General features: G+C 43.7%; 1 protein-coding gene across 1 annotated transcript in view; it reads left to right on the forward strand.

The window, feature by feature from the left end:
• The first annotated feature begins 1,740 nt into the window (after window positions 1-1,740).
• Window positions 1,741-26,282, forward strand: part of GREB1 (growth regulating estrogen receptor binding 1) — a 63,541-nt gene continuing 38,999 nt past the window's right edge. The window contains exons 1-5 of the mRNA XM_035109833.2: window positions 1,741-1,910; window positions 8,261-8,456; window positions 12,619-12,747; window positions 16,560-16,736; window positions 25,772-25,954. Coding sequence (XP_034965724.2) covers window positions 8,300-8,456; window positions 12,619-12,747; window positions 16,560-16,736; window positions 25,772-25,954 — 646 coding nt within the window. The 5' untranslated portion in view covers window positions 1,741-1,910; window positions 8,261-8,299. The remainder of the gene's footprint in view (window positions 1,911-8,260; window positions 8,457-12,618; window positions 12,748-16,559; window positions 16,737-25,771; window positions 25,955-26,282) is intronic.

Raw genomic sequence — 26,282 nt, forward strand, 5'->3', positions numbered from 1 at the left:
TACTACTACTACTAATACCATTATGAAAACTGCCTATAATTACCAATCAAAATTCCAAATCAGTAACTAAGATTATTTTACTTATTTAAGCAACACATTGATATACAGCCTTCACAACTGCTTATCCCAGGTGGCTTACGAATGCAACAAAGAATGCAAATAATAATTAAAACAATAAAATTGGTAGCAAAAATAAAATCCATCGGAATAGCAGAGCGACAAAGTCCCTTCGTAGTGTTTAAAATATACTTTTCCTTACAGTGCTTAATATCCATTAAAATCCCTGTAATTACAAACAGAAGGTGTAGCCGCCTCTAGGAACATTCCCGTGTGTGGGTTGGCCACTTCACTCAGACTTTGAGTTCAGGAAGAGAGCAGTTACAGAAAGCATTTGTGGTATGAAAAGTTATGACATTTCTGCAGGAAGTAACAGTTTCCATGGCAACCTCTAGGTTAGATTACTGCAAAAATGTTATATGTGGGGCTGCCTCTGAAGACGATTTGAAAACGTCAGCTGGTGCAGAATTCAGCAGCCAGGTTGTTCAATGGGACAAGATGTTTTGAGCATATAACACCAAACCTGGCTGCTAATTAGTTCCCAGGCCCAATTCAAAGTTCTGGTTTTGATCTATAAAGCCATAAATGGTTCAGGATCGCAATCCCTCAAGGAGCACCTCTCCCTATGTGAACCAGCCTGGACCCTGCTATCATAATCTGAGGCCCTTCTTTGTGTTCCCCCCTCCACAAGAGGCCGTGAGGGTGGCAACATGAGAACGAGCCTTTTCTGTGGTGGCTCCCTGTGTGTGGAACGCTCTCCCCAGGGAGGCTCGCCTGGCACCTTCATTGCATACCTTTGGGCGCCAGGTAAAAACACCCCTCTTCTCCCAGGCCTTTGGCAAATCAAACTATGGCCTTTTAAACTGTGGGGTGTGTGTGTGTGTGTGTGTGTGTGTGTGTGTGTGACTGTTTTACTATTTTGTTTGTTTTGCACGCTGTGCATTTTTGTGCTTTTTATACTGGAAACCGCCCTACGATCCTTGGATGAAGGGTGGTATATAAATTTAATAAAGCAAATTAGTTGTTTCTTTTATGTGAGTGTCAGGTCTGGTTCTTCCATGAGAACATCCCCAGGCAAGGCTGAGAAACCACAGAGGTCTGATTTGGTGTAAAAAGCTTCCTAGGTTCTCTCACACCAGATACTCACCTTGGGTTCACATATCAGATCCACATGTCAGCTGGCTCGAGAGCCCTTTCCTTCCGTGTTATAAAAAGACTGCACTTTAAACAAACACTCGCACCAATGAAGTTTTAGGTTTTTTAAACCGCACAGTGCAAAGTCCAGCTCCCTCTGCCTTCCAAAAGGGAATAGTGGCTGTGCTGGGGGGGGGGGGGAGAGCTGTTGACGTTAATAGTACCTCAGACTGACAGACTGGTAAGTGCTTGACTGGGAGCAACATGACCTAGCAAAACACTTCAGTGTTAATAAGACATTAGGGGGGGGGGAATGATGCTTCCATTTATCATCTAACCCATCGGACCCACAAGATTCTGGAACAGCTTTCTGGGTTATGGTGTAGCCCTTATTTTGTTTCCGCCGTGGCCACAGAACATAACAGAGATAGCTTTGAATCCTTCCTCTGTTCTGCTGTCACAGAAGAATGTTCGTGTCATGATGACCTGACCAAGTGTTCAGTTGCACACACACACTGCACTGTTTCCAGAGGGTTACTCAGTCAGGCTGACAGGCTCTCTCTTCTGAATCAAAGGGAGGCAAACTCCAGCAGAGCTGGAGTTGGCAGCTATCAACCACCTTTGCAAGTGCTCTGGCAGTCCTCAGTTCACGATGATTCAAATCATGAGGCTGACTTAGGGACATAATGTTGGGAGCCTGAACACCTCAGCTGTGTAAGGTATAGTGTGTGTGTGTTTTTTTGTTATGTTGGGAACATTTGTTTATTTCTTCCTCTTGTGTCACTGAGATTTATTTTTTTCCAGGTGAGATTTTTTTTGGTAAAGAGCTACGTTATCTAGCCCTGGTGTGGGCTGACTCCCAATTTTCTGTGGCCTCTCTTTTTCCTTTACTTGGATCCCTGTGGTCCAACAGTGTGTTCTAAAATCACAAAATAAGAGAGTGCCTACTTGGTATTTCTCAGTGGATGAACGTAACTGTTTTATTTTAAGTGGTCCTGAATGGGCACTCTTGACTTGAGAATATAAGTGCTTGTCACTTATACCAAGGACTATGTAGTTCTACATTATTTTCAGGAATCCCAGCTACCAGCAAGCTTTAGGTAGTCTACTGAGGAAATGTCCTATAGTCTACCTACGGATACCTCTGCCCATCCTTAACTTAATTACATGGTTTTTATTTTGGTATGAGCTTTCGTGTGCATGCACACTTCTTCAGATATCTTCAGTATCTGAAGAAGTGTGCATGCACACGAAAGCTCATACCAAAATAAAAACTTAGTTGGTCTTTAAGGTGCTACTGAAGAATTTTTTTCTATTTTGCTTCGACTCAGACCAACACGGCTACCTACCTGTAACTTAATTACATGGAGTATTGAAGTTCATAATGCCATCATTTCCCCTCCCAGAATTACCATTATACTCACGCTTCAGCCTTGTTATAATAGCACAAGAAACATTGTTTCAAATATGCTTTCCTATAACATCTCTTTAACCGTTCCTCGCAGAAGTATTACTTGCTTTCTAGCTGTGCTTCATGTCATAGGAAAGAAACACAGGCTTTTCAAATGACAGAATGCTTGAGGGGAATTTTCAGTTCACGATACACATGTTCAGAAAGTAATGCCCTGATTGGATTTCATTTACTTTTTTTAAAGCTCCCTCCTTTTGCACCAACAATTTTCTGGAGTTAGATTTGTATGAAACCAGATGAAAGATGACATAGATGAATTTTTTTCTAAGCCCCAACTTTGTCCTTGTACAATTTTGGTCTCAGGTTTCCAAGAGCAATTGGCTCTATAAAAACAATGTTTTCCCCGTTTTGAAAACCTGGGTATTTTTTGCTACTTTAAAAACTTTTTTTCCAGGGAAGATGTGACCATCCACTTCTTGGTCCTGATGCTTTGAGTCTGAGAAGATGGCCCTGGTTGTCCCTCCCAACTCTACAATTCTGTGATTCTATGATTCTATGTCTAAACTGCAGAAGCAAACTACTTTAGTTGCTGTTTCCCTTCCCTTCCAATGGGAGTCTTGTCCAGGGGGTTGGGGACCTCTTAGCCTAGAATTCTCAACACTCTCTCAGTGAAGCAGTTCCCAGGATTATTGGAGGTGTGTATAGGGGTGGAGTTTGAAATGGCTAAACCAGTTTCAAATAGGAATGCTTATAGTATCAATGTGGAAGGCGCTTCTCAGAGGAACTAATACCTCAAGGTCACCTTTGCTTTGCTTAGCAGTCTCGGTAGGATTACTTGGATTTCAGTACACCGGCTGCCGCTAAAAGCATACGCAGTCATAAGGTAAGTGCTAGAAATTATGGGAGTAATGTGTTTAAATCAAGCTAGTATCAGCATGGTCCTCGTCTTGAATTTGTATGCAAGTTATTAATAGAAAACTAAGAACAGAAGGAAGGCAGAAAGGTAGACAATTCAGTGCTCCCTAAGGAAGATGTATTTGTTTTTAATAGGTGTAGCTTATGCTCTGTTTTCCCCCACCCCATAAAGACCTGCCTGCCACAATGCTAATTTTCAGAGTCTCTCTCTCCTCCTGCCTCCATACCTTTATTAAAAGTCTTGTCTACATTGCTAGAGGAAAGATCTAAAGTTATTATTATGTGCCTTAAGAGCTTATAAACTAAAACACATGATTCATATTTCAGGTGTTTTTTTTTTCAAACTCATGCATTCCTAGTGGCTACTTTGTAGCTGACTGAGAATACAACCCTGTACAGTACAGTATAGCTTTCTACTCCGAAGTAAGCCCTGCTGAGTTCAATGGGACTTAACACCCAGCTCACGTTCCCACTGCCTCTTGAGCCTGTGTTTTATCCCAGTGTGGATCACATCCCTGTGGGGCTTTGTGCTGTGAGGCAGGTCATCCTTATCCCCTTGTCCCTTTTTAAAGGCGTCTAGACTGAGGGCGACTTTCCAGAAGCCACTGTTAAAGCCTAGATGAGATTTGAACACATGTTTTAAGCTTACATAAGCAAACACTCTGCCCTGAAGTTGCTATACCAACTGCCCAGTGAAGCAGCATAACAGTTCAGCAGGACCTGGGAACTTGGGATGCTGTTTCCAGAGGCAGAAGATGTGTGCCTTTCTGTGGGTTGGAAAAATAACAAGGCTCCTTGGATTGGTAACACTGGAGTTATAGATCCTCAGCATCACAATATCAAGATGTTGCGGGATCCAAAGTATGTTTAGTTAGTAGTAAGTCCTACTGTAGTGAATCCAGGCTTGCTAGTCCATTTTAGCATTATATAGTCTTATGGTCAGGAAGAGGCACTGTGACATTGAAAGTTAAATATAAAGAGCCAGTGGGCACCATTCGCCCAAAGCTAAGCACACTTAAATCCAGTTGGGTTAAAACCTGTGAGATGTGAAAATGTCACACTGCCCACGGGAGTGTGACCCATGTTTTCCAGTGCAATGGGGCATTTTTGCAAGTGATGTAATAAAACCCACACCTTGCAGTCAAGCTTGATAGTGTGCAACTAGAGGTTATAAATAGGGTGTGTGTGGGGGAGAGGAGATATTAACCTGAGCACACATTCTCCAGCTAATGCTCATTTTACATTCACCTCGCAGATGCGGGGAATGCCAAAACCAAGTTAGGAAAACAGCCTCGGGTCCAAGCTCTGGGAAATTGCAGTCCCAAAGCTAGTAGACACAGGAGATTCTGAGGAAGCGAGTCCTCCTCTTCTCCTCAGGACTATAACTGCAGCGATTCCCTCCTTATTTTTATTTGCTAACACCGCCTCCTTCGCTTTCCCCTCCTGCCTAACAAACTCCAGTTATTTAAAGTTTGCCATTCTTTCAAACATAGCTTGATTGCGGTCTGTTAACTCAGAGGCACTACGTTCTTCCAAAATATGCAGAAGAAGCAAGGGGGTGGTGGTGAGTGGGGACAGAAACAAACTCCAGGATGGCAGCCAAAAACTCTGCGATCTGGGCTAGGCATTAAAAGACACTGCAAACTAGAGACACTTAACGGAGTTATTTTATTTCCAAAGTAACACCTGCAGCATTTATGAGATCCTGTTAAGAAGCAGGAGAAATCTGCATTAGAATACAGTGTTTCCTGTAGGAGAGGAAGAAAAAGACACTTACAGGATGCAGCTCGGTTGCCTAATGTATTTATTGCCATATCATATATTAGGCGTTAGCCTGCAGTGCTGTTTCTGTTCCAGACTTGCAGCCAATTGATTGGGGAGCTGTCCTCCGCGACTCAAGGGACAAAATAAAGAGTAAACACAATGGCTGGGTGTCTGGGAACTGACAGTCCTCACATCAAGGCAAAAGATGGCTCACTCTGGATTAGTAACGCTTCCACTTTGAAACTTCACAATGTCTGATGCTGGGTGCTTTTGAATCGCTGCTGCTATTTTGGTGTGTGTTTGTGTGCATAAGAGGAGGTATTTGCTGTTATTTAGGCTTCCTGCTTTAATTTGACAAAACGTACCGTCCTTTGTATTTCAAGGGACATTGTATATTTTCCCTTATCAGAAAGGGAAGGAGACGTGTCCCCTAATTCAAGGACGTTACATATGACCAGAATGTTCCTTCACTCTGAGATTCTAATCTGTGAACTCTGGTTTTTAGCATTATGTATGTTACAACTGCGCTACTAAGGCCGCATATATGCCATACACTGAAAGGACATGACTTCTACCAAAGAATCCCGGGAACTGTAGTTAATCCACCACAGACCTACAGTTCACAGTGCCCTTAATAAACTACAGTTCCCAGGGTTATTCGGGGGAAGTCATTGCTTGAGGAGGCGGCCCAAAACGGCTATCCAATTTGCCTTTAAAAATGTGGATGAGGGTGTGACCAAACTTGGTGATGAATGAACTTGAATTTGGCTTCCATGCCTGCTAGGAACAGCACAGAGACTTCCGTTCAAAATCTGATTTGAACTTCAGTTCAAAACCCCTTTCTTCACCTTGCAAAATCTCGTTCTTCACTTACTCTGCCAGTTACTTTCATGGCTGCAAAATAATATTGTGTGATCTCTGGTGTATTATGCTAAATTGCTTTTTTGAAGGGTAGATTTATTCTTTGAGTTGCTTATGAGCTCCAGTGCGGTTTTCATTTCCTATCCCCTTCACTAAGTCATAGAATTGTAGAATTGGAAGGGAAACCCAAGGGCCATCTAGCCCAACCCTCTGCAATGCAGGAATCAATTTAAATTGCTCTTCAAGCTCTCTCTTACTTCCCTTTGTAGAATCCTTTAAAAAAAATGCAGCGAATAGCATCATGATAGGGTTCTGTCATCAGAAGTTGCAGAGCTGACCACCCTCCCTTCTCTACTTCCTGTTAACATGGAGCCGCTTGAACAGAGCCTGCCAGTCCCGTCCCCCCCCCAATCATTGTTTGGAATTTCACAGACATTTGAAACCTGTGCCACCCCCCCCCCCTTGTGCTTGAGAGCGACCGAAAGGCACCAGTCTGTGCAGCAGCAGGTCTCGAAGAGTTCAATAGCACAAGAAAACGAGGCCCACCACGTCAAGCTTCCTGTTGCTCATTATATTACTCACTTAGCACATTCAGGGTCACCAGCTTGTAGCTGTCACCCAATGCTGGTGATGAGATTTGCAAGGGCTTTCAAGACCTTAGCTCCCACAGTATAAATGCAAGCAACCATCTCATATGGTTAGAAATAGGGATTTTTTTTATTTGCTCCGCTGTGCCAATGCCCTGCTCATTTTTTTCTGAACAGTAAAATAATATGTCAGATAATCAGATGCTTGGGTGCACTGTATTTTATTTTTATTGTTAGGAACCCCCTAAGCCTGAAGAAGGTGCAACAGGAAATTAAAGCCAGCAGGCATTAATCTGTCTCAGGGTGCTCTGCATAAACATATGTGCATGCCAGCCAATTGCTCATCGCTCAGTCATTCATCATCTGTGAACTTTGTGTATGAATGGGTGGGCCAGCTTCATTGGCAAGCCTTATGTTTTGAGCTGATGTGAGGCAGCATGACAAGTCTTGCTTGTGGGGTTCAATATTGGAATGGCTCCTTCAGACATGTGAGTCATCCCTAACAACAACAACAACAACAACAACAACAACAACAATTTATTATTTATACCCCGCCCATCTGGCTGGGTTTCACCAGCCATTCTGGGCGGCTTCCAACAGAATATTAAAATACAATAATCTATTAAACATTAAAAGCTTCCCTAAACAGGGCTGCCTTCAGATGTCTCTTGATATATGGCTGTCATCAGACAATGCCTTGAGAGAGGTGGATATATATTCCACTAAGAAACTGGACACAATTAAATGATGCCTCTGCCCATGAGAATTCCGCTGAAGTCTGACTTTAAGCCAGTGTTTCCCAAACTTGGATCTCCAGCTGTTCTCAAACTACAGTTCCCACCATCCCTTACCACTGGTCCTGCTAGCAAGGGATGACGTGGTCCAAAAGCAGCTGGAGACCCAAGTTTGGGAAACACTGCTTTAAGCAACAGGAGGTTAAATCTGGCATCTTGATTCACCCAGAAGTCAATCCCCACTGAATTCAGTGGAACTGATTCCGACATCAGCCTGCATTTTTCCCCCTGAGATACTTCTACGAGTACTCTCACCCTCTGAGGTAAGGCAGGAGGTGATCAGAGAGAGGGCATTATTTGTGGTAGCCTCCTATCTTTGGCATTGCTTTCCTAGGGAAGTTTACCTGGTCCAGTGCATACACTGATATCTTTTTGACACCAGACAAAAGTCCTTTTAAAAATCTGTTTTAGTTAAAATGTTTTGCTGCTGTTATGCCCTTTTGAGCCTGTAAGAGTAATTACATTTACATCATCCATTAGTAATTTTTTTAAAAAATGATGTTGTGCTTCTTATTTTTATGTAAGCTATAGGTTATGTAACTTCCTGTCATTTACCTGCAGGATCTGCTCAGTGAGTGCTGCCAACTGCCCATCATCTTTGCCCTCTCAAGAACAATGTCAAACTCATGCAGGACAGGTGCTCCTTTGGCATCCTGAGTGGTTTCCTTAGTTTGTGAGGACAAAACTTGACTTTCCTTTCTCCTCTCTCTCTCTCTTTCTTGTTTCATGTGGAATAGTAAATAAATAAAACAAGCCCTCCTCAAACTGTCAAGAAGATGGGAAATTCTTATGCTGGGCAGCTCAAGACCACGCGCTTTGAAGAAGTGCTGCATAATTCTATTGAGGCGTCTCTCCGGTCCAATAATTTAGTTCCTAGGCCGGTTTTTTCACAGCTGTATTTAGAAGCCGAACAGCACCTTTCCTCTCTAGAAGGTAAGAAATGTTGATTTGACATTTTCATTCAAGTACAAAAGTACAAAAGATGTTTATTCGGCTTTACGCCCATCATAAAACACAACACAACCAAATAAATCAAATAAAACAGCGGACTCGTACAAGCCACAAATAATATAACACAATTCAAAGCTCACAAGGACAAATATTAACAATTCAAAAAGAAAAGTTTAAGATTATGATTAAAAATTTAGGCACTACGCTAAAATCAATATCTGATGTCATTCTGGAAAATTCTTATAACTATAAATAATCAGCTAACATTCCATTCCGTCTCTTGTACGAGAGGACGGCTGTTAGGAATTTAGCAACCTGTAGAGTAATATAAGGATCCACATCTTGAAGAACCCAGGCAAGCTGTAATCATTCAAGTAGAAATTGAGCCTGCTTTGTTTTTAATGATCGAGAGATCATCCTGAATACTTAGTCCACAACCAACACAAAGTTGGCAGAGCCACCGCTGGGTGCTGCCTGGTTGGTGTTGACCTGCAACAGAGCCTTGTTGGTGGTGGTTTCCCATTTATGGAATGTCCTCCTTGGTTAGGGGCATCTTTCTCCCTCATTAACATTAATTTAATTTTAAATAAAACATTCCTGTTCACCTAGGCATTTGATGGCTGGAAAATAACTGTTTCTGGCAACCTTGAAATTATATTTGATTGTTTTTAATTTTTTTAATTATTATTTGTTGCGGTGGTTGCTGTTTTATTGTTTGCTGTCCTTGGCTGCTTTGGGAGGAAAGGTGGAACAGAAAGTTGATTAAATAAACGTTCAAGCATGATATTCTGACCCCCCAAGCAAAGTCACTGGAATCATTTCACCACCCACCAAGCCAACTTGTTTTACTGCTAAACGTCAGGAACCTCTGTGGATCTGACAGTGTGCAGGCATCATTATTCTTCTGGTGCAACTATTTCCTCCTGTTAATTGCTGGTCTCTCTTTATTGGCTTGAAGGGCATTTCCTTTGTATCTTCTTTTCATGAGCACACTTCCTTTCAAAGCAGTCTAATTACGGCGTGGAAAGAATCATTATCAATGCAATATGGCGGGGTCTTTAGGCAATTGCATTGAAAAATAATTGAAATATTATTCAAATAGTTTTCAATTATACAGCTACTCACCACCTATAGAAAAACCCTATTTAGGAACAAATCTGTTGCCATTGCACACATAATTTTCCTCTCTCCTTCCATTCTTCCTTGCTGAACAAGGACATTTGCATGGAAAAAACATCACCATTGTTTAAGTGTCCATCTGCGCCCGCTGCTTGCTCCCCACGTGGAAAACCTTAGATTTCATGAACCTTAGATTTCAACAAAGTCTGATGCCACAAAAGTGGGTTATGACATCAACTGGGAGAAGGTGCTGCCAGAACATGGCCTTTGTTTTAAAACAAAAGAACTCTTTTCACACTTGTTAATGGATTTAACAAATCACCGGGTCCTAATCCTAGTGTTCTTTGTGTGTGTGTTTATATATATATATATATATATATATATATATATATATATATATATATATATATATATATTTAGCAAGAACTATGTGCTTTTATCCAGATGATGATTATTATTACTATTTTATTATTTTAAAAAGCATGCACGCAGACAGGGTAGAAAAATATTTAATTATTTCATTTAAAATATGTATAAACTGCCCATTAGCTTTAATACTGCCTCATTGCTATCGTGTGGCTGGAGAATGATAGCCTATCAAGGTGCAATATGGGAATAGCCTTGCTTCTGGGGGGGAGGCTATTTGCCATTTCTTTAATGAAAAATAAGAAGGGGGTAGACAGGCAGAGTCTAGGGGCAATCACAGAAGAGTTTCAGGAACGGAGTTTGGGCGTACCCAGCATTTTAAAAAAGCAGATAGCTGGGTGAGATAGCTCAGCTGGTTAGAGCATGGTGCTGATAACACAAATGCTGCAGGTTCAGTCCTCATATGGAACAGCTGCATAGCCCAGGGGGTTGGACTAGATGATCCTCGGTGTCCCTTCCAACTCTACCGTTGGATTCTAGTGCTTTTGAGAGGTCCACAGTGTAGCCAGGTGCTTTTTGCTGTGCCTAACACAAAAATCGATATCTGGACAGATTTTATTCTCATTAGCTAACAACTTATTTCATCGCCAGAGAGGGGATGTGTTCTTGCTCTCTTGAAAACTGACACAATAAATTAAAAATTGTGTAGTTGACGGAGAGGCAGTATTAGTTTATATTCTCCCAACAATTTCCTCTGCCTCTTTTATTTATATGATTGCAGGCTGAAAGTACAATAATAAAACAGACTAGTGTCTGAAGATGTTTGTGCTTGCCATCATTGATTGCCACGAAGTCTGCTTCTGAGCCTTTTCAGGCAAAACCGTTGGGACAAAAGGGCACTCCCAGACTTCAGACCGCAGGCAACGTCTTTCTTTTGCATTACATTGCTCAGCAAAACAACTGATGTTCAGGGTGCTTGTGATCTTTGCTTAGATGTTTTTTGCTGAACAGCTGTGTTATTTTCATAGATTTTCCTGCCATTTTCCATTCGGCATGTAGTCAAAATTTATGTGACTGCTTCGTACCAAGCTCTGTGGCTTATATCGAACCTGTGCTTTATTCATGCTTAATGTATGCCTTATGTTTATTTAATGCAAACACTTAACACATCAATAGCTGTAACCTAACTGAATATATTAAGCAAGGTTTTATTTGTCTTCTGAATCTAGCCCAGTTTGCTCAGTGCCTCAAAACATGTAGAGCTTAATGCAGCTCTGGACAAAAAATAATCATGCTTTTATAATGACTGCTCTTTAAAGGGTTGTGTATGTATTTTGAAGTTTTGAAGAGCTGATCTACAAATATTGGTTTAAGCAGGCACTATTAATACAACAAAGGCATCTCAAAATCATACTTTGCATACATCTCGAGTATTTGAGGGCCTTGATCCAGTGCTGTGCAATTGTCCTCATCCCTCACATCCCCCAGTGTGAGTGTAAGCAGTGCAAGCGTTCATTATAGTGAATGGGAACTTCACAATCGTTCAATGTTGCAGCGCCTAGACTTTTGGAACTCCCTGCCTATTGATATCAAGCAGGCACCTTCATTCCACTCTTTTCAGTGCCCGCTAAAAACATTTTCATTTAGACAAGCCTAACTAGCATGCTTGGGAAGTTGAGATGTTTTTAAATCAGTTTTAGCATTTTAACTTTTGCATGTTTTAAAGGACCGTTGTAAATTTTTCGTGCGATTCCTGTTTTAGCCTTCCCCCCCCCCTAAACCTCTAGAAGGATTTCTGTCTTTAAAAAACAGCAACAACAACAATCACACGGTGTGTAACTTTTATGAAATAAATAATAAAATAATGTCCCCAGATAGTCCTCCTCTGTCAGTGCCGTGGAATTATTGCACAAGCGACTTGCGTGGCGAATGGAGGACAGGGCCGGAAGCGGATATGGGAAACGCACCAAAGCTCTCCCATTCTTTTCGGCACCCCCTCATTCTGCTCGCACATGTACCTATGACCTTGCACTGGTGTGGGGATGAGGGAAGCAGCGTTCTGTTGAACTTTGTGTTTCTTAGTCATGCTCCACCAGATCAGGTAAATCGCACAGGACAAGATATAGTGGAGCAGTTCACAAGAACCTCAGGTGGGCAGTGGGTGGATTCGCCCCCGCCCCCTTGGGATGCTTGTGAGTTCACACAAGCACGTTTGTCACTCCACAACTGCAGCTTGACTTGATTCCTTGCATCTGCGAGACAGTCACCAAGGTTCAGAAACCATAGGCCACTTTCATATCACCTGAACATGCTGTGTCTCTTGATGGAGGCAGTTCACGTGTCATTTATTGTGAGTTGAGTGACTTATTATTCCGGAAAGTGCTATGGGTGCTTTTCTTCTCTTACACCAAACTCACACCTGTTTCCTTTATTTCGCTGCTTTTCTGTAAAGTCGGAAGCTGCCCTAAGATTTGTTCTCGAGCTACTGTTTAGCTCATTAACTCAGCGCAGTCCTCACTGCTGCCGTATTTGAAGCTTGGTACCTGCGGCTGAAATTCTGAAACAGCTATCACTGATAAAGGGGGAGAAGCGTTATTTCCTCTCATCTGAATGCACCATTTACCTGACCTCTGGTGACTGTGCTCACGATACCTTTTAGCAGGCAACAGAGTGGATAATGAGGAAGATGAGGAGGAAGAGGAGGAAGAGGAGGAAAGTTCAGAATCAAGCAGCCCCCCTATCACTTATCAGATGAAGCCGCCTCCTGAAGGTGGTTGCACTACTGACGGTAAGAAATTCATACAGCTGGGTGGCACTTTTAGAGGTGCACGCAGATGAAGCGGCTTCTTCACACAGATGACTGAGAGCACATGCGCCGAGTTGCACCCAGCATTGCGTGCGCACATGACGACTGTTGCATCAGGAGAGGCCGGCCAGGTTGCGCTGGCCGACCCGGGCCGACATCCCGCTTGGCCACACTGCATCGGGGTGACATTCCCTCAGGCCTTCTCTGCTCCCTCAAGATTGGGGGTGCTGGGCCCTCTCCCAATGGACATGGCGGAGGGCTGTAGAGGCCTCAGCCCCATAGAGTTGTTCCTTTCACACAGAATGAAACCCAAGATTTCAATCCAGCAAGCCTTAGGCATGGCTACATTCAGTCGTAGACTTCAATTAATCTGGACCACATCATTTCTGCTGCTTTCATTGGGATCCATGCTTAATTCTGAGGCCTAGTTGAGGTATAGGCTGTGCTATTTGGGACTGCAAGTGGAACCCCCCCCACGACTGAATGTCTCACTGTGTGTTTATTTCCCCACATAGCAAAGTCAGAGAGAGTGGTTCTAGTCTAATCTTCTCCCTGAGATACCACACTTGTCTTCTGTTTGGTTGTTTCAACCATTTACACCAGGCATCCCCAAACTACAGCCCTCCAGATGTTTTGGCCTACTACTCCCATGACCCCTAGCTAACAGGACCAGTGGTCAGGGATGATGGGAATTGTAGTCCAAAACATCTGGAGGGCCGAAGTTTGGGGATGCCTGATTTACACCCTGATTTTCACTTAACAGAGTAGCACTTGGAGTTTTATTTATGAAGGAACACTCAGTTATGTGAGCCCCCACCTGAAGTCTGAAATGGTACTGCTCAGAATTTCTCAGTGAAAAATAGGCTGTCACAATTAACTTTTTGCAGATTGAATTTTGCATGAAAAATTACCTTTAGGATAATAAGTTTTTTTTTTGGGGGGGGAAATAATAATAATTGTGGATTGCTTTTAATCTGTTTTACAACATTTGGTATTATTACAACTTCTTTAACAAGTATTAATTCGAACAGAGATTTTTACAGTTTGAGAATGGAGACACTATTGTATAATTGTTAGCAAAGCATGACTCAGAATGGCACATTCCAGAACATCTATGGATGATGTAAAGAGAAATTTAGGAAATTTTGAATGGTATGCTCAGATATTCATTTTTAATCAGCATTTGCATAACAGAGTTGTTTTCTGTAAAGTGAAAGAGTAGTCTATATTTCCAGTTAAATCAGTGTCCATCTTTTTGACTTGAAAATGACTTAGCTCCTTCTGGACGGGATGCCACATGTACATTGCAAAAAGTAGAAGCCCTGAGCCGCGTTTAAAATTGCACATGTTAATTTATATGCACAGAGGCAAATTTAGAAACAATTACTTCACACAATTTAAATAGAAATACAACCCATTGCACCACAGTGAAGAAGACTGAGCAGGTAACCTACGCACCGGATTGGTTTGCTGTCCAGGGGCTCCCTTTTGATGGCCAATTCCTGGTTCTCTCTTTTTATGGTTCTTCATTTTTAAACCGGCATTAGACCTGACAGCTCTTCAGTTAAGAAGACTGTAAAATAGGACACATTGCCACCTTAGACTGAGTCCTGAGACTGGCTAGCCTACTGAAGTCCCTTGTTTATGTTGTCACTGAGAGATCTAGTATCCATGTGTACTAATTTCTTTTCTTTTTTCTTTTCAAAAAAGGATGTGCTTCAGGGCATGTCTGTAGCAGCTCCTTTTTTGTGCAATCTGCCGCTGAAAAGAGCACATGCCGTTGGTTGGGCCTCTGCCTCGTTCCCATGTCTCGCCAATTATTGTCTCTCGGTTGTTGCTCCGTTTCCTGGTTTCTCTGTGTGAAATTTAGGACCTCATTAACTGGGTACTAACTTTCCTGTGATGGCCCTTGCATATGTTTGGACAAATGCCGCTCAGTGTGTCCCTCGTCCTTGCCATTGTCCTTGCCCATGTGCTTTCGCCACTTCAGCTTTTTACCCGCTTCGGAATGCTGAATTTGCTTATATTAACTGGATTACCCCTTCCTGCTTACTGTTTTGCGAAAGGTGATGTACAAATCTTCAGACAATATGATCCAGAATTTTCCTCGTAGCTACTGGGTGACCAGAGTCAATAATAATAATGATAATGATAATAATAATGATGATAATAATAATAATGCCCCACCCACCTGGTTGGGTTTCTATTCCCACATCACACACACTGCGTCATTGCAGTCATTTTCCTTTAAAAATGCATGTGCAAATATTCCCCTCTCATTTGTTCATTTATTCCGCTGTGTTACATTGAAAGGAAAGAATGAGATTGTTTCTGAACTTGTAGAGCTTAGGCAGTTTTGCTGTCCGTACTTCTGCATCAGCGGCTTTTGACACCATCGACCATAACATCCTTCTGGACCGTCTAGAAGGGTTGGGAGCTGGGGGCACTGTCATACAGTGGTTCTGCTCCTTCCTCCTGGGCCGTGTTCAGAAAGTGGTGTTGGGGGATGAGTGTTCAGACCCCTGGGCTCTCACTTGTGGGGTGCCTCAGGGTTCTGTCCTCTCCCCCATGCTTTTTAACATCTACATGCAGCCGCTGGGAGAGATCGTCAGAGGGTTTGGGCTGGGTGTTCATCAGTATGCGGATGATACCCAGCTCTACCTCTCTTTCAAATCAGAACCAGTGAGGTGAAGGTCCTGTGTGAGTGCCTGGAGGCGGTTGGAGGATGGATGGCGTTTAACAGATTGAGGTTGAATCCTGACAAGACAGAAGTACTGTTTGTGGGGGACAGGAGGCGGGCAGGTGTGGAGGACTCCCTGGTCCTGAATGGGGTAACTGTGCCACTGAAGGACCAGGTGCGCAGCCTGGGAGCCATTTTGGACTCACAGCTATTCATGGAGGCGCAGGTTAATTCTGTGTCCAGGGCAGCTGTCTATCAGCTCCATCTGGTACGCAGGCTGAGACCCTACCTGCTGGCGGACTGCCTCGCCAGAGTGGTGCATGCTCTGGTTATCTCCCGCTTGGATTACTGCAATGCGCTCTACGTGGGGCTACCTTTGAAGGTGACCTGGAAACTGCAACTAATCCAGAATGCGGCAGCTAGACTGGTGACTGGGAGTGGCTGCCAGGACCACATAACACCGGTCCTGAGAGATCTACACTGGCTCCCAGTACGTTTCTGAGCACAATTCAAAGTGTTGGTGTTGACCTTTAAAGCCCTAAATGGCCTCGGTCCTGTGTACCACCGAGGGCCTTCTGGTGGTTCCCTCGCTACGAGAAGTCAAGTTACAGGGAACCAGACAGAGGGCCTTCTCGGTAGCAGCACCCACCCTGTGGAATGCCCTCCCACCAGACGTCAAAGAGAACAGCAATTACCAGACCTTTAGAAGGCATCTCAAGGCAGCCCTGTTTAGGGAAGCTTTTAATGTTTGATGGATTTCTGTATTTTAGTATTTTGTTGAAAGCCGCCCAGAGTGGCTGGGGGAACCCGGCCAGATGGGCGGGGTATAAATAAATTATTATTATTATTATTATTATTATTATTAATCCCTCACCCCTTTACATATTTGAATCAAAATAATGAGAGCTATGTAGATGCAACCATGCATATTCAGTGGGGATTTATTAATTTTATCCTGGTCCCACAGTTCTGAGAGGAATTTATTTCTTTAAAACACCTTGTATTTGTCTTCTTTTATTTTATTTTATTTTCAAAAGAGTATAATTTATTCCACCAGTTCATACATAACCTATATAATTTGATTTAAAAAGTAGTGTCGTTTTTCCTCCTCCAGGTTTCTGCCAGGCTGGTAAAGATTTGAGATTAGCCTCGGTTTCAAACGACCCAATTGAAGTGCCTTCAGGGTTTCTACTGGTTGGCGCCAAGTCACCAAGCCTGCCGGATCACCTTTTAGTGTGTGCCGTAGATAAGAGATTTCTGCCTGATGACCACGGGCGCAATGCCTTGCTAGGTAAGTGGCGGCTGTGATCCCAGCGTTGCTGTAAGTCAAGACTGGGAACCCTGTGGCCCTCTAAGATTTTGTGAGACTATGGCTCCCATCGTCCTTGACCACCCGCCATGCTGACTGGGACTGATGGGAGTTGGAGATCAACCATTTCTGGAGGGCCACGGTTTCCAGTTTCTGTTGTCAGGGGGAAGTGACGAGATTAGCCCCATCTCATTTTGATTCCTGGTATTTGTCGTTGTGTTTTTTTTTAACAATTTAACCTTCTGTGCAGATGGTTGAGCTTAAGGAAAGGTACGGAGTGAACCTCTATTTTGCAGCTGCCGCGTTACCTTTTATCCAGTCCAAGGTTAAACTCATTGTCAGTTCAGCTTGCATTTACAGTTGCTCAGGCGACGCCTTGAATTACTAGGCCATTTATGGACATTTCCATTGCCAGCTGTCTTTGATCTCATCTTGTGTTGATATACAACCTGTTCCTCTTCTCTTTTGAGATGTGGTTTGTGATAGCAACCCATCAGTAAAGCTGGCTGCACGGAAACAGAGGCTCCCTAGGGTTGCCATATTTCTAAAAGTGAAAATCCGGACGCAAACGTTGTTGAGCCTTTTTTTCTGACATGGGTTGCCATATGCCCAGGTTTCCCTGGACATTTTAACCGATCCTCGGACATTCTGTCCGGACGCTATTTTTGATGGACAAATCCAGGATATGCCTGGGAAATTCCGGACATATAGAAACACTGCTCCCTGCTCCTTTCTCATCACCATCTTTGTGTGTGTGTGTGTGTGTGTGTGTGTGTGATGTTTGTTTATCTACAACACCTATCCAGTGGGTTGTAGTGGTTAGAGTGTGGGTTAGGACCAGGGAAACCCGGGTTCAAATTCCCACTCACCCGCTCCCTGAGTAGTTATACTGGGAGAGAGCTTCTGAGCTGCGGCTTCCTGAGGTCCAGTCCTAGCTGCACCAACTATTCAACACTCATGCCCCATAACTGCAATTCTAAGCATAGTACCATGGAAATATGGCAGACTGTTTAAGGCCTTTGTGGTGTAGATTGAATCTAGGGCTGTGTGCATGCCTTAAATTTAAGGCACACCCCCTCACAAGAGAAAGAGTTGTGGGAACTGGTTTGTTAAGGGTGCTGAAAATCGTAGATCTCTGCGGCATAAACTACAGTTTCCAGCCTTCTTTGGGGGAAGAATATATGCCTTAAAATGTGTGGTGTGTGTGCAGCCTATGCTCTTGGACTTGGACTAGTTGCGAAGGGTGACTTTGGGTCAGCCTCTCGCTCTCTTTTACCCAACGTACTTTACTGATCTGTGAGGAGAAGAGTCGGGGTTAATCTTAGGTAGGCTGCTCTAAGCAACTGGAAGGAAAAGTGAGATACACATGTTGATGGATGGAAAGATGATTGTCTACTGTGTTAGAATTAGTGTGAGTGTGGATAGGATCTTGGTACAGAACAAACTCTGAGGAGGAACAAAATGTGATGAGCACTAAACGAGGCAATTAAATAACATTTCCCCAAGCTACTAGTTAGGCCTGGTGTTTAACTCTGAAGAAACTCTGATTACTTGGTGCTCTGTCATGCACAGTCCTCGAAAGCTTCGCATATGGTGTCCCGCACCATAGTGAATTCTTACGTATTTGAGAGTAAATGCATTTGCTGTTAGGGTTGCTCCTAACAATATTGCCAGGCAACAAGAAGCTACAAAGCGATGCCAATAAAAATCAAAAGGATGCAATGTGAGCCCAGTATAAATAAATTTGGGATCTGAGTTTACAACCAGCTTTGTGAGAAGTGGTGGAGCATATAACTTCATCTGGCAATAATGTGTCTTGCCATGAGATCTTGCTGACTTTGATGGGTCACAGTACAATTGGCCTGCGACCGTAAAGGAATTTAAAGGGCTGTAAATTCGTGGTGCGTTGTCATTTTAAAGATACAAGCAGTAATGTTGAACCACTCAGCCCATTCATGGCTAGCGCTATTAACAGCCTAAGGTTCCTAAGGCTGTTAACACAGAGGAAGTAGTATATGTGTTAATTGCACGCTAAACCAGAAGAGGGGGGGGGGGGGAGTAGTAAGAAACATTTGGTAATAATAACGCTAAGGCTACAATCCTGTGCACACTCACTTGGGAGTAAGCTCTGTTGAACACAGTGGTGTGTCTTCTAAGTAAACACACTAAAGCAGGCATGTCAAACCTGCGGCCCTCCAGGTTTGACATGCACTAAAGGATCAGGTTTAGCAGTTGTTTGCAATGCTTTTGTGTGCAGCATGTTGGATTATTGCCCTTCAAGTTATTTCTGTGTTCATTTCTAAACATTATGTTTCAGCACCAACTGAGCAGAAGTTCCCCTTGTGAGCTGGCAGAATTTCTGGTGGCAAGTTTGTTGGGCTTTGCTTTCTGCTTTTAAAATGCATGGCCCTGTCTAGTAGAAAACTTAAAAGTCAGTTCTGCATAAAACATCTGAAGCTGCATCTTTACATGTTTCCTTGATAATGCGTACCTTCTTCATCAAGGTGCATATATAATCTTTGTGGCTAGGATATTTCAGTTGTCCTTAGGGAACCAAGCAATGGTGTTATGATGACACGAGCATTTCCTTGTGGCAGTCTGACCGCCACAAGAGAACAATACCATCCCAGATGCATAGCAGCATTAAGTAGGGATGGAACAGTCAGTCTATTTCTATCTGTGACATTTTCACATGTGCTTATCCATAACTTTGTTAAATGAAAAGCATATTCTTGTGGAAGCCAAAACACCTGATATTTCCTAGCAGTAGTTTTTGAAAGGAGGAAATGACAAGTATCAGACCTGACTCAAATGTCCAGTCATTCCACCCCTGCACTTTGGTGATTTGTTGTTGTTGTTTAGTCGTTTAGTCATGTCCGACTCTTCGTGACCCCATGGACCATAGCACGCCAGGCACTCCTGTCTTGCACTGCCTCCCGCAGTTTGGTCAAACTCATGTTCGTAGCTTCGAGAACACTGTCCAACCATCTTGTCCTCTGTCATCCCCTTCTCCTAGTGCCCTCAATCTTTCCCAACATCAGGGTCTTTTCCAAGGATTCTTCTCTTCTCATGAGGTGGCCAAAGTATTGGAGCCTCAGCTTCACGATCTGTCCTTCCAGTGAGCACCCAGGGCTGATTTCCTATCACTTTGGTGATAGTCATAGATAATGGAACCATAGAACCACAGAGCTGGAAGGGACCCAAAGGGTCATCTAGTTGTGACCCCCTGGAATTCAGGGAAGTGGGAGATAAATGTAATCAAATCAATAAATGGGTGAGTAAATAAATTCTGCAGATGTTCAGAGATGCTCTTAAAAAACCCACAACCCTTTACACATCTCAGGGCAGAGTTCTTGCAGTGGAACAACTAAGCTCATTGACTCCTATATAGCCCCTAACCGGTACTGCTGAGCCAACTCAGAAGTTGTCTGGATTCTCTTTAAGACACCCTCCAGCTGGAATAGGCTTGGTAAGCTTGGCTTCACATCAAGCCCTGCCTGCAAATAAGCTCAATATTTTTAAACTGATGGAATCAAATTTTATTTCTCTACTTTGGTATAGCTCTCTTGCTCTTTCTTTCTCTCTCTTTCTTCCCACCCATTTGTTTTCATAAAGCAGGGGGCCCTGTTTCTTCTTTAATCTCGTTTGATAACCTTGAAGGAATCTGTTCACAAAAGGGAAATGCACCCCCATCCAAAAGTGTCTTAAATGGTTTCCTGAGCATTTCTGAGCTGGCTCCACCACTGTCTGTGGAGATGCCCACAGGGCATATATAGGCTCGGAAGGAAACATATCTCTGCATTTAGTAATTTCCTGAGTAGCCTCTTTGACTTCTGTTTCATATTCATGACAAGCTAGTGAAATGCCTGTGGGGCATAAATCAAGTCCGTTTATTGATTTTGTTTAGAAGGTTGCTTTGGTGGTTCCAGCTTGCTTGCCTCCATGACTTACTTGCGTTGGTCATATTAGAGGTATCTTCTTCTTCTTCTTCTTCTTCTTCTTCTTCTTCTTCTTCTTCTTCTTCTTCTTCTTCTTCTAAAAAACGCCACTTAACAGCCTCCCAAGCTTTTCACAACAATAACATTCATAAACTTCTAAATTTGCAAACCTATTAATTCTTTAGAATGAAAGAAAGGCGAGGGCCAACAAGGGATGATATTTTTCACTAATGGCCAACCAAAATTAGAAATTAAAACAAGGATGGGTAACCTGTGGCCCTCTCTATGTTGTTGGATTCCACCTTCCATTATGCCCAACCAGCATGACCAATGGTCAGGGGTGGTGGGAGTTGTAGTCCAACAACATCCCAGAGGATCATGGCTTCACCACTCTGCATTAGAATAATGAAAAGTCTTGATGAAAACAGTGGTTTCTTAACCTAGTGGGTACATCCCTATCTTGCTGAGAGGAAATTCTGTGGAGTCGGTTGCAGCATCCTGTGACACTTTAAAGATCATAGCTGCCACCTGAGGATTACATTTTATGTATCTGATGAAGTGAGTGCCCATTCACAAAGGTTTGTGCCGTAGTAAACTTCTTTGTCTTTAAGGTGCCATAAGACTGCTTCTTGTTGTTTCAGGGACGGCGCTCTCTATAAACTGGGCACCCTCCTCCTGCCATTGTTTCCCTGCACTTCTCCCCCAGAACTTAAGGCCTCCTTGTTTTTCTTTCTCCCCCCCCCCTTCTCTCTTGAGGAAAGTCCTGACATATAAACAGCGCAGCTCTTGTCTCTTGTGATTCGAGGACCCGCCCCCCGCGAGAAATAAGACACAGTGACACATGAATTTAAGTTAATGGGTAAAATAAGGCCACAACTTTATTGGTTACAGGAAGTGAGAGGTATTGGCTTAGGCCAGGCATCCCCAAACTTCGGCCCTCCAGATGTTTTGGACTACAATTCCCATCTTCCCTGACCACTGGTCCTGTTAGCTAGGGATCATGGGAGTTGTAGGCCAAAACATCTGGAGGGCCGCAGTTTGGGGATGCCTGGCTTAGGCATTGGACACACGAGCAAGCTTGACTCCACCCTGCTCGGTGGGGAGTCATATAATGTTAACACCCAATGGGAGGAGCCTGTTTATGCAAATACAACTGGAAGCTTCCCCTGATGTCACCGGGGGTTGTGCCATGGCCCTAGCCACCAGCAGGGCATCGGACAGCATCCACGACTGCCGGATCCCTTTAACAGGATACCCCTAAAAGAGGAGGGTGGGATGATGGCCACAACCAGTCCTCAAACACATGACCAATACTGTACACATTCCAATGCCTAACCGCCAGTACCCAAAAGTTGTGATGAATTGCTATGAGGTAGGCGAAAAAACCAAGAGGCCGGTGCCAATTAGCCAAATGGATTAAAAAAAACTCCTACCAGGCCCCTTGGGCAACCAAGGCAACCAACCAAAGTCCGTAGCAATGTCAAAGCAAAGAATAACCTAAAAGGAGGGTGGGCGGGAGATCCGATGTGGTGCAGCAGCAGAAAGAGGATTTGAACGCTGCTGCGCCGGCCTAAATGTAGTCAAACCCCGCCCCCCAGCCGGCCCTATTGGCCAGCTGAGAGGTTCGGCACGGCAGCAGGGATAGGCTGGAGCAGGGGGGCGGAAACACGCCCCCCTGCCTAGCGCGGGAAGCGGCTCCCGTTCGCAATGTCTCCCCTCTCCAAGGAGGAGAGATCTTATTATCTTTCTCTTTCTTTTTGCCAGAGAACTGCGTTTGCCCGGTTTATCTCCATGCTCACTTGTAGGAGGGCTTGGTAAAATTCTCTTGGGGGGGGGGAATGAAGAACCAGGGTGGGGAAATATCAAGGATTCATTCTCTTTTCCTGCTAGAAGAGCATTAGAGGCTTTTCGCCTGCCATGCAGAACCAAGCACTATCCTATTATTCAAAGGGTGCCCCTATATGCCATCTGAGGAGAATCAGGAGTGTGCTCCCCCCCCTTCTGCCCCCTGCCCATGCCACCACTTCTGCAGCTGCCAGAAGGACCCCCCCCTCTTGCTGAAACTTGGCGACGCATGGTGTTGCTCTTCATCTTTCCCACCCCTAGGGAATATGGGATACTACTTGGTTCTGCCCGGCAGGCTGAAAACTGATAACACTCTTCAGGCAGGAAAAGAGAACCCCCAATTTTACCCACCCTGGTTCTTAATTGAATTCAAGAGAGTGGGGACAAGGGGGGCATTCTGCAAGGCCATTCTGTTTGTCTTCTTTGCCCCAGGGGCTACAGATCACATCCCCGTTAAAGGTACAGCAACTGGAATGACCGTCCCATACCCTCCAACATTTCTCCAATGAAAATAGGGACATCCTATTCAACAACAACAACAACAACAACATCCCATACATCTGACTAGGTTGCCCCCAGCTATTCTGAGCAGCTTCTAATATGTATAAAAGCATAATAAAACAGTAAACATTAAAAAACTTCCCTATACAGGGCTGCCTTCAGACATCTTCTAAAAGTTGTAATTTACTTATCTCCTTGGCTCAGGGGCCACACAACTCCATACCCTCCCAGCACTTCTTTGATGAAAATAGGAAAAGCGGGGCATTATAGGCACTGGCGGAGGAAGAGGAGTGTAGGGGAGGAGCGCACTGTCCCCGGCAGTACAATCCCGTTGGGGTACCACCGTGGATGCACGTCCACCCGCGCTGGGCGGCCATGGCCCCACAGGTGGTGTGCCACGCCCTTAGGACGCGTGCCACGCCCCCACATGCTCTCCGCCCCCTTGTGCTGGAGCATGAAGCTCTGCCACTGAGTCTAGGATCAAATCAGAAACCGGGAAGGCTTCTGTAAATCTGGGACTGTCCCTGGAAAATAGGGACACTTGGGGGGTCTGCCATGTTAAGACTCAATATCCAGAAAATGTCTAAAACCACGCACATCTTTGTAATGTCCAGAAGTCAGGGGCAACTATGAAATGTGGTCCTTCCATTTTGAATCTGTATGGCCATTAAGAATAGAAGAGGAACTCTGCTAGATCAAAGCAAAGGCCTATAGAGTCCAGTGCCATTTCCCCCCCCCCATAGTGGCTAAAAATAGATGCCCCTAAAAATCCCATAAGTAGGAGATGAGGGCAACTGCCCTCTCCTGCTGTTATTTCCCAGCAACTAGTAGATGTTTTGTCTGATCCTGGAGCTAGCATATAGCCATCGTGACCAGTAAGCATTGATAGTCTTATCCTCCACGAATTTGTCTTGTTGTTGTGTAGGTTGATGGCCATTATCACATTCTGGCATTTTATCTTCAGACGTCCAGCCTGAACAGGGAAATGGAACATTGGAAGCTGACATAGAGGGACCAGATGTAAAATAGAGGGCTCAGTTGTTCTCCCTCCCTGTAGTTCCTCTGCCCCCGCCTGCCCTTGGCCTCCCTTCTCCAAATGTCACAGCACCCAAGAGGGACGCTAGTCTCTCAGATGTGGTCTGGCGGAGTCAGCCAAATGTAATTAACATAGACCACTGAACACTCATCAGATTGTAACGGCCTTCGGTCACTCTTGATGCAGGCTGGTTTTGAACTGATGACCTAGAGGTGAAAGGGCTTTATCTGTCAGACTACAAATATTGATCTCTAGCCATCTTGCAGGCTCAGGCTTGTGACACAGATAAATTGGAACGCATACTGGATAGCTCGACTCTCCTGACCTTTGCCATATCTACAATGTATATGGAAAATCTGCTTTATGTAGCTTGCTTAGCGTATGAGCAGCCCTCTCCTATTATGTGTTAGGTCCAGATGTTTGTGTATAAGTGAGGCATTATGTAGAATGAGCATCCCATTTATTGAGTTGCTGGTACGATTAGTGTTGTGTTTTGATCCCTGTGCTTGCTGTAATATCATAGTATAGTAAGGCTGCCCCAAACTCACCCATGAAAATATTTCAAGGTGAAAGGGTGTGTTTCATAACCCCCTGCTTTCACATACTGTTCACTGCTTGCTACCCCCTTATATACAGATTCACTGCAAGTTTATTTGAAAACCAGAGGCTTCTACGTCAGACAATCCTATTATTATTATTATTATTATTATTATTATTATTATTATTAAACATATATACCACTCTTCATCCATAGATCTCAAGCTCACAACATAAAATTGCTATCATGTCTGATAGTCATTGATAGTCAGCAACACAATGACATAATGTGACACATCCATTCAGATTTACCTCACAAAGCCAAATCAGAGTGAGGAGGGAAAGCATGACGCTCACTCCGAATAGGTTTCCTGACTATACTATGTAGTCAATCAGATTTGGCTATAGGGTGATGTCACAAAACCCAATCAAATTATATGTCGTGTTTCCTGCTCTTACTTTGAATGCAGGCCTCCCCAAACAATTGCCAAACTAAGGAGGGTATGTGTGTTTCATTAGGGTGATGTTTTTTCATTAAATGTGCTTCCCTACCTGGCTTTGACTCAGTCCTGAATAAGATGCCTACAAAATAGAGGGAATGTTTGAAATAGGGCTGCAGATGTCTGAAAAGCAATATTTCCTGGTGTGTCCAAAGCCTAATCCTAGGGAAGCACAGGACAAGCACCCCGAAAGTTGAAGTGGCTAGAAATCAATATGAGAACAATTCCCCCCCCCCGAGTTACTCACATGCTAAAAGGGTCCTGTGAATCGGTCTTAATTGTTCTGGTCACTACTGTTAAAAACTAAAATGTGTAACCAAGTTTTGTAGCCATCCCATGGCATCAATTTGTCATTCTTTCCCATTTCCACCACTCTATTGATTGGTCTGTTTGGCATCCTTAACAAAGAGAAATGGGATTTCCACCCCTCTCCAAGATGTCACTAAAACTACAAATTAAAGAGACGGGGGAGTTATTAAATGCAGGCATTTATTTAGAAACAGTTGACACCCTTGCAACATTTATGTGTCTTGTGTGTGTGTGTGCGCGCGTGGAAAAAATAAATAAATTCCCAACAGCAACGCCAAACAACTTGGAAGTGCATTATCTATCCTATGTCGCTTATCTCTCTCCCATCTCTGTGTATGTTTATGTCATCAGGTTTCTCTGGCAATTGTATCGGCTGCGGCAGGAAAGGCTTCTGCTACTTTACTGAGTTTTCCATTCACATCAATCTTAAGTTGACCACTCAACCCAAGAAACAGAAACACTTAAAGTATTATCTGGTGAGGAATGCACAGGGAACTCTTACCAAAGGATCTGCAATCTGCTGGAAGGGAGCAGGTGAGATAATGAACCTGTCCCGTTGGAGCTCTGGAATTCCTCCAGAGGTTTAGATATGTGACTCCCTAGAAATAAATCTGAAATCGAGGGAGTCAATGAAAATTCTTTGAAAGCCCAATAAAAATACTTAAAAGAAAAGTAAGCACTTACTCTGAACCAACTAGCCTGATAAACCTAAACAGCCCCTTGGTAGATGGGGCAGGGAGTGGAAGCAATTGTGCTTCCTTATGCCTCCAGTGGAATGTATCCATATGCACTGATGAGTTTTTCAATCTTCCTCCCCTCCCCCCTTTTTTTTGAGAAGGAAGGATTGGGCAAATCAGACTAG

The sequence above is a fragment of the Zootoca vivipara genome, chromosome 3, assembly GCF_963506605.1.
Source record: "Zootoca vivipara chromosome 3, rZooViv1.1, whole genome shotgun sequence".
Classification (NCBI taxonomy): Eukaryota; Metazoa; Chordata; class Lepidosauria; order Squamata; family Lacertidae; genus Zootoca; species Zootoca vivipara.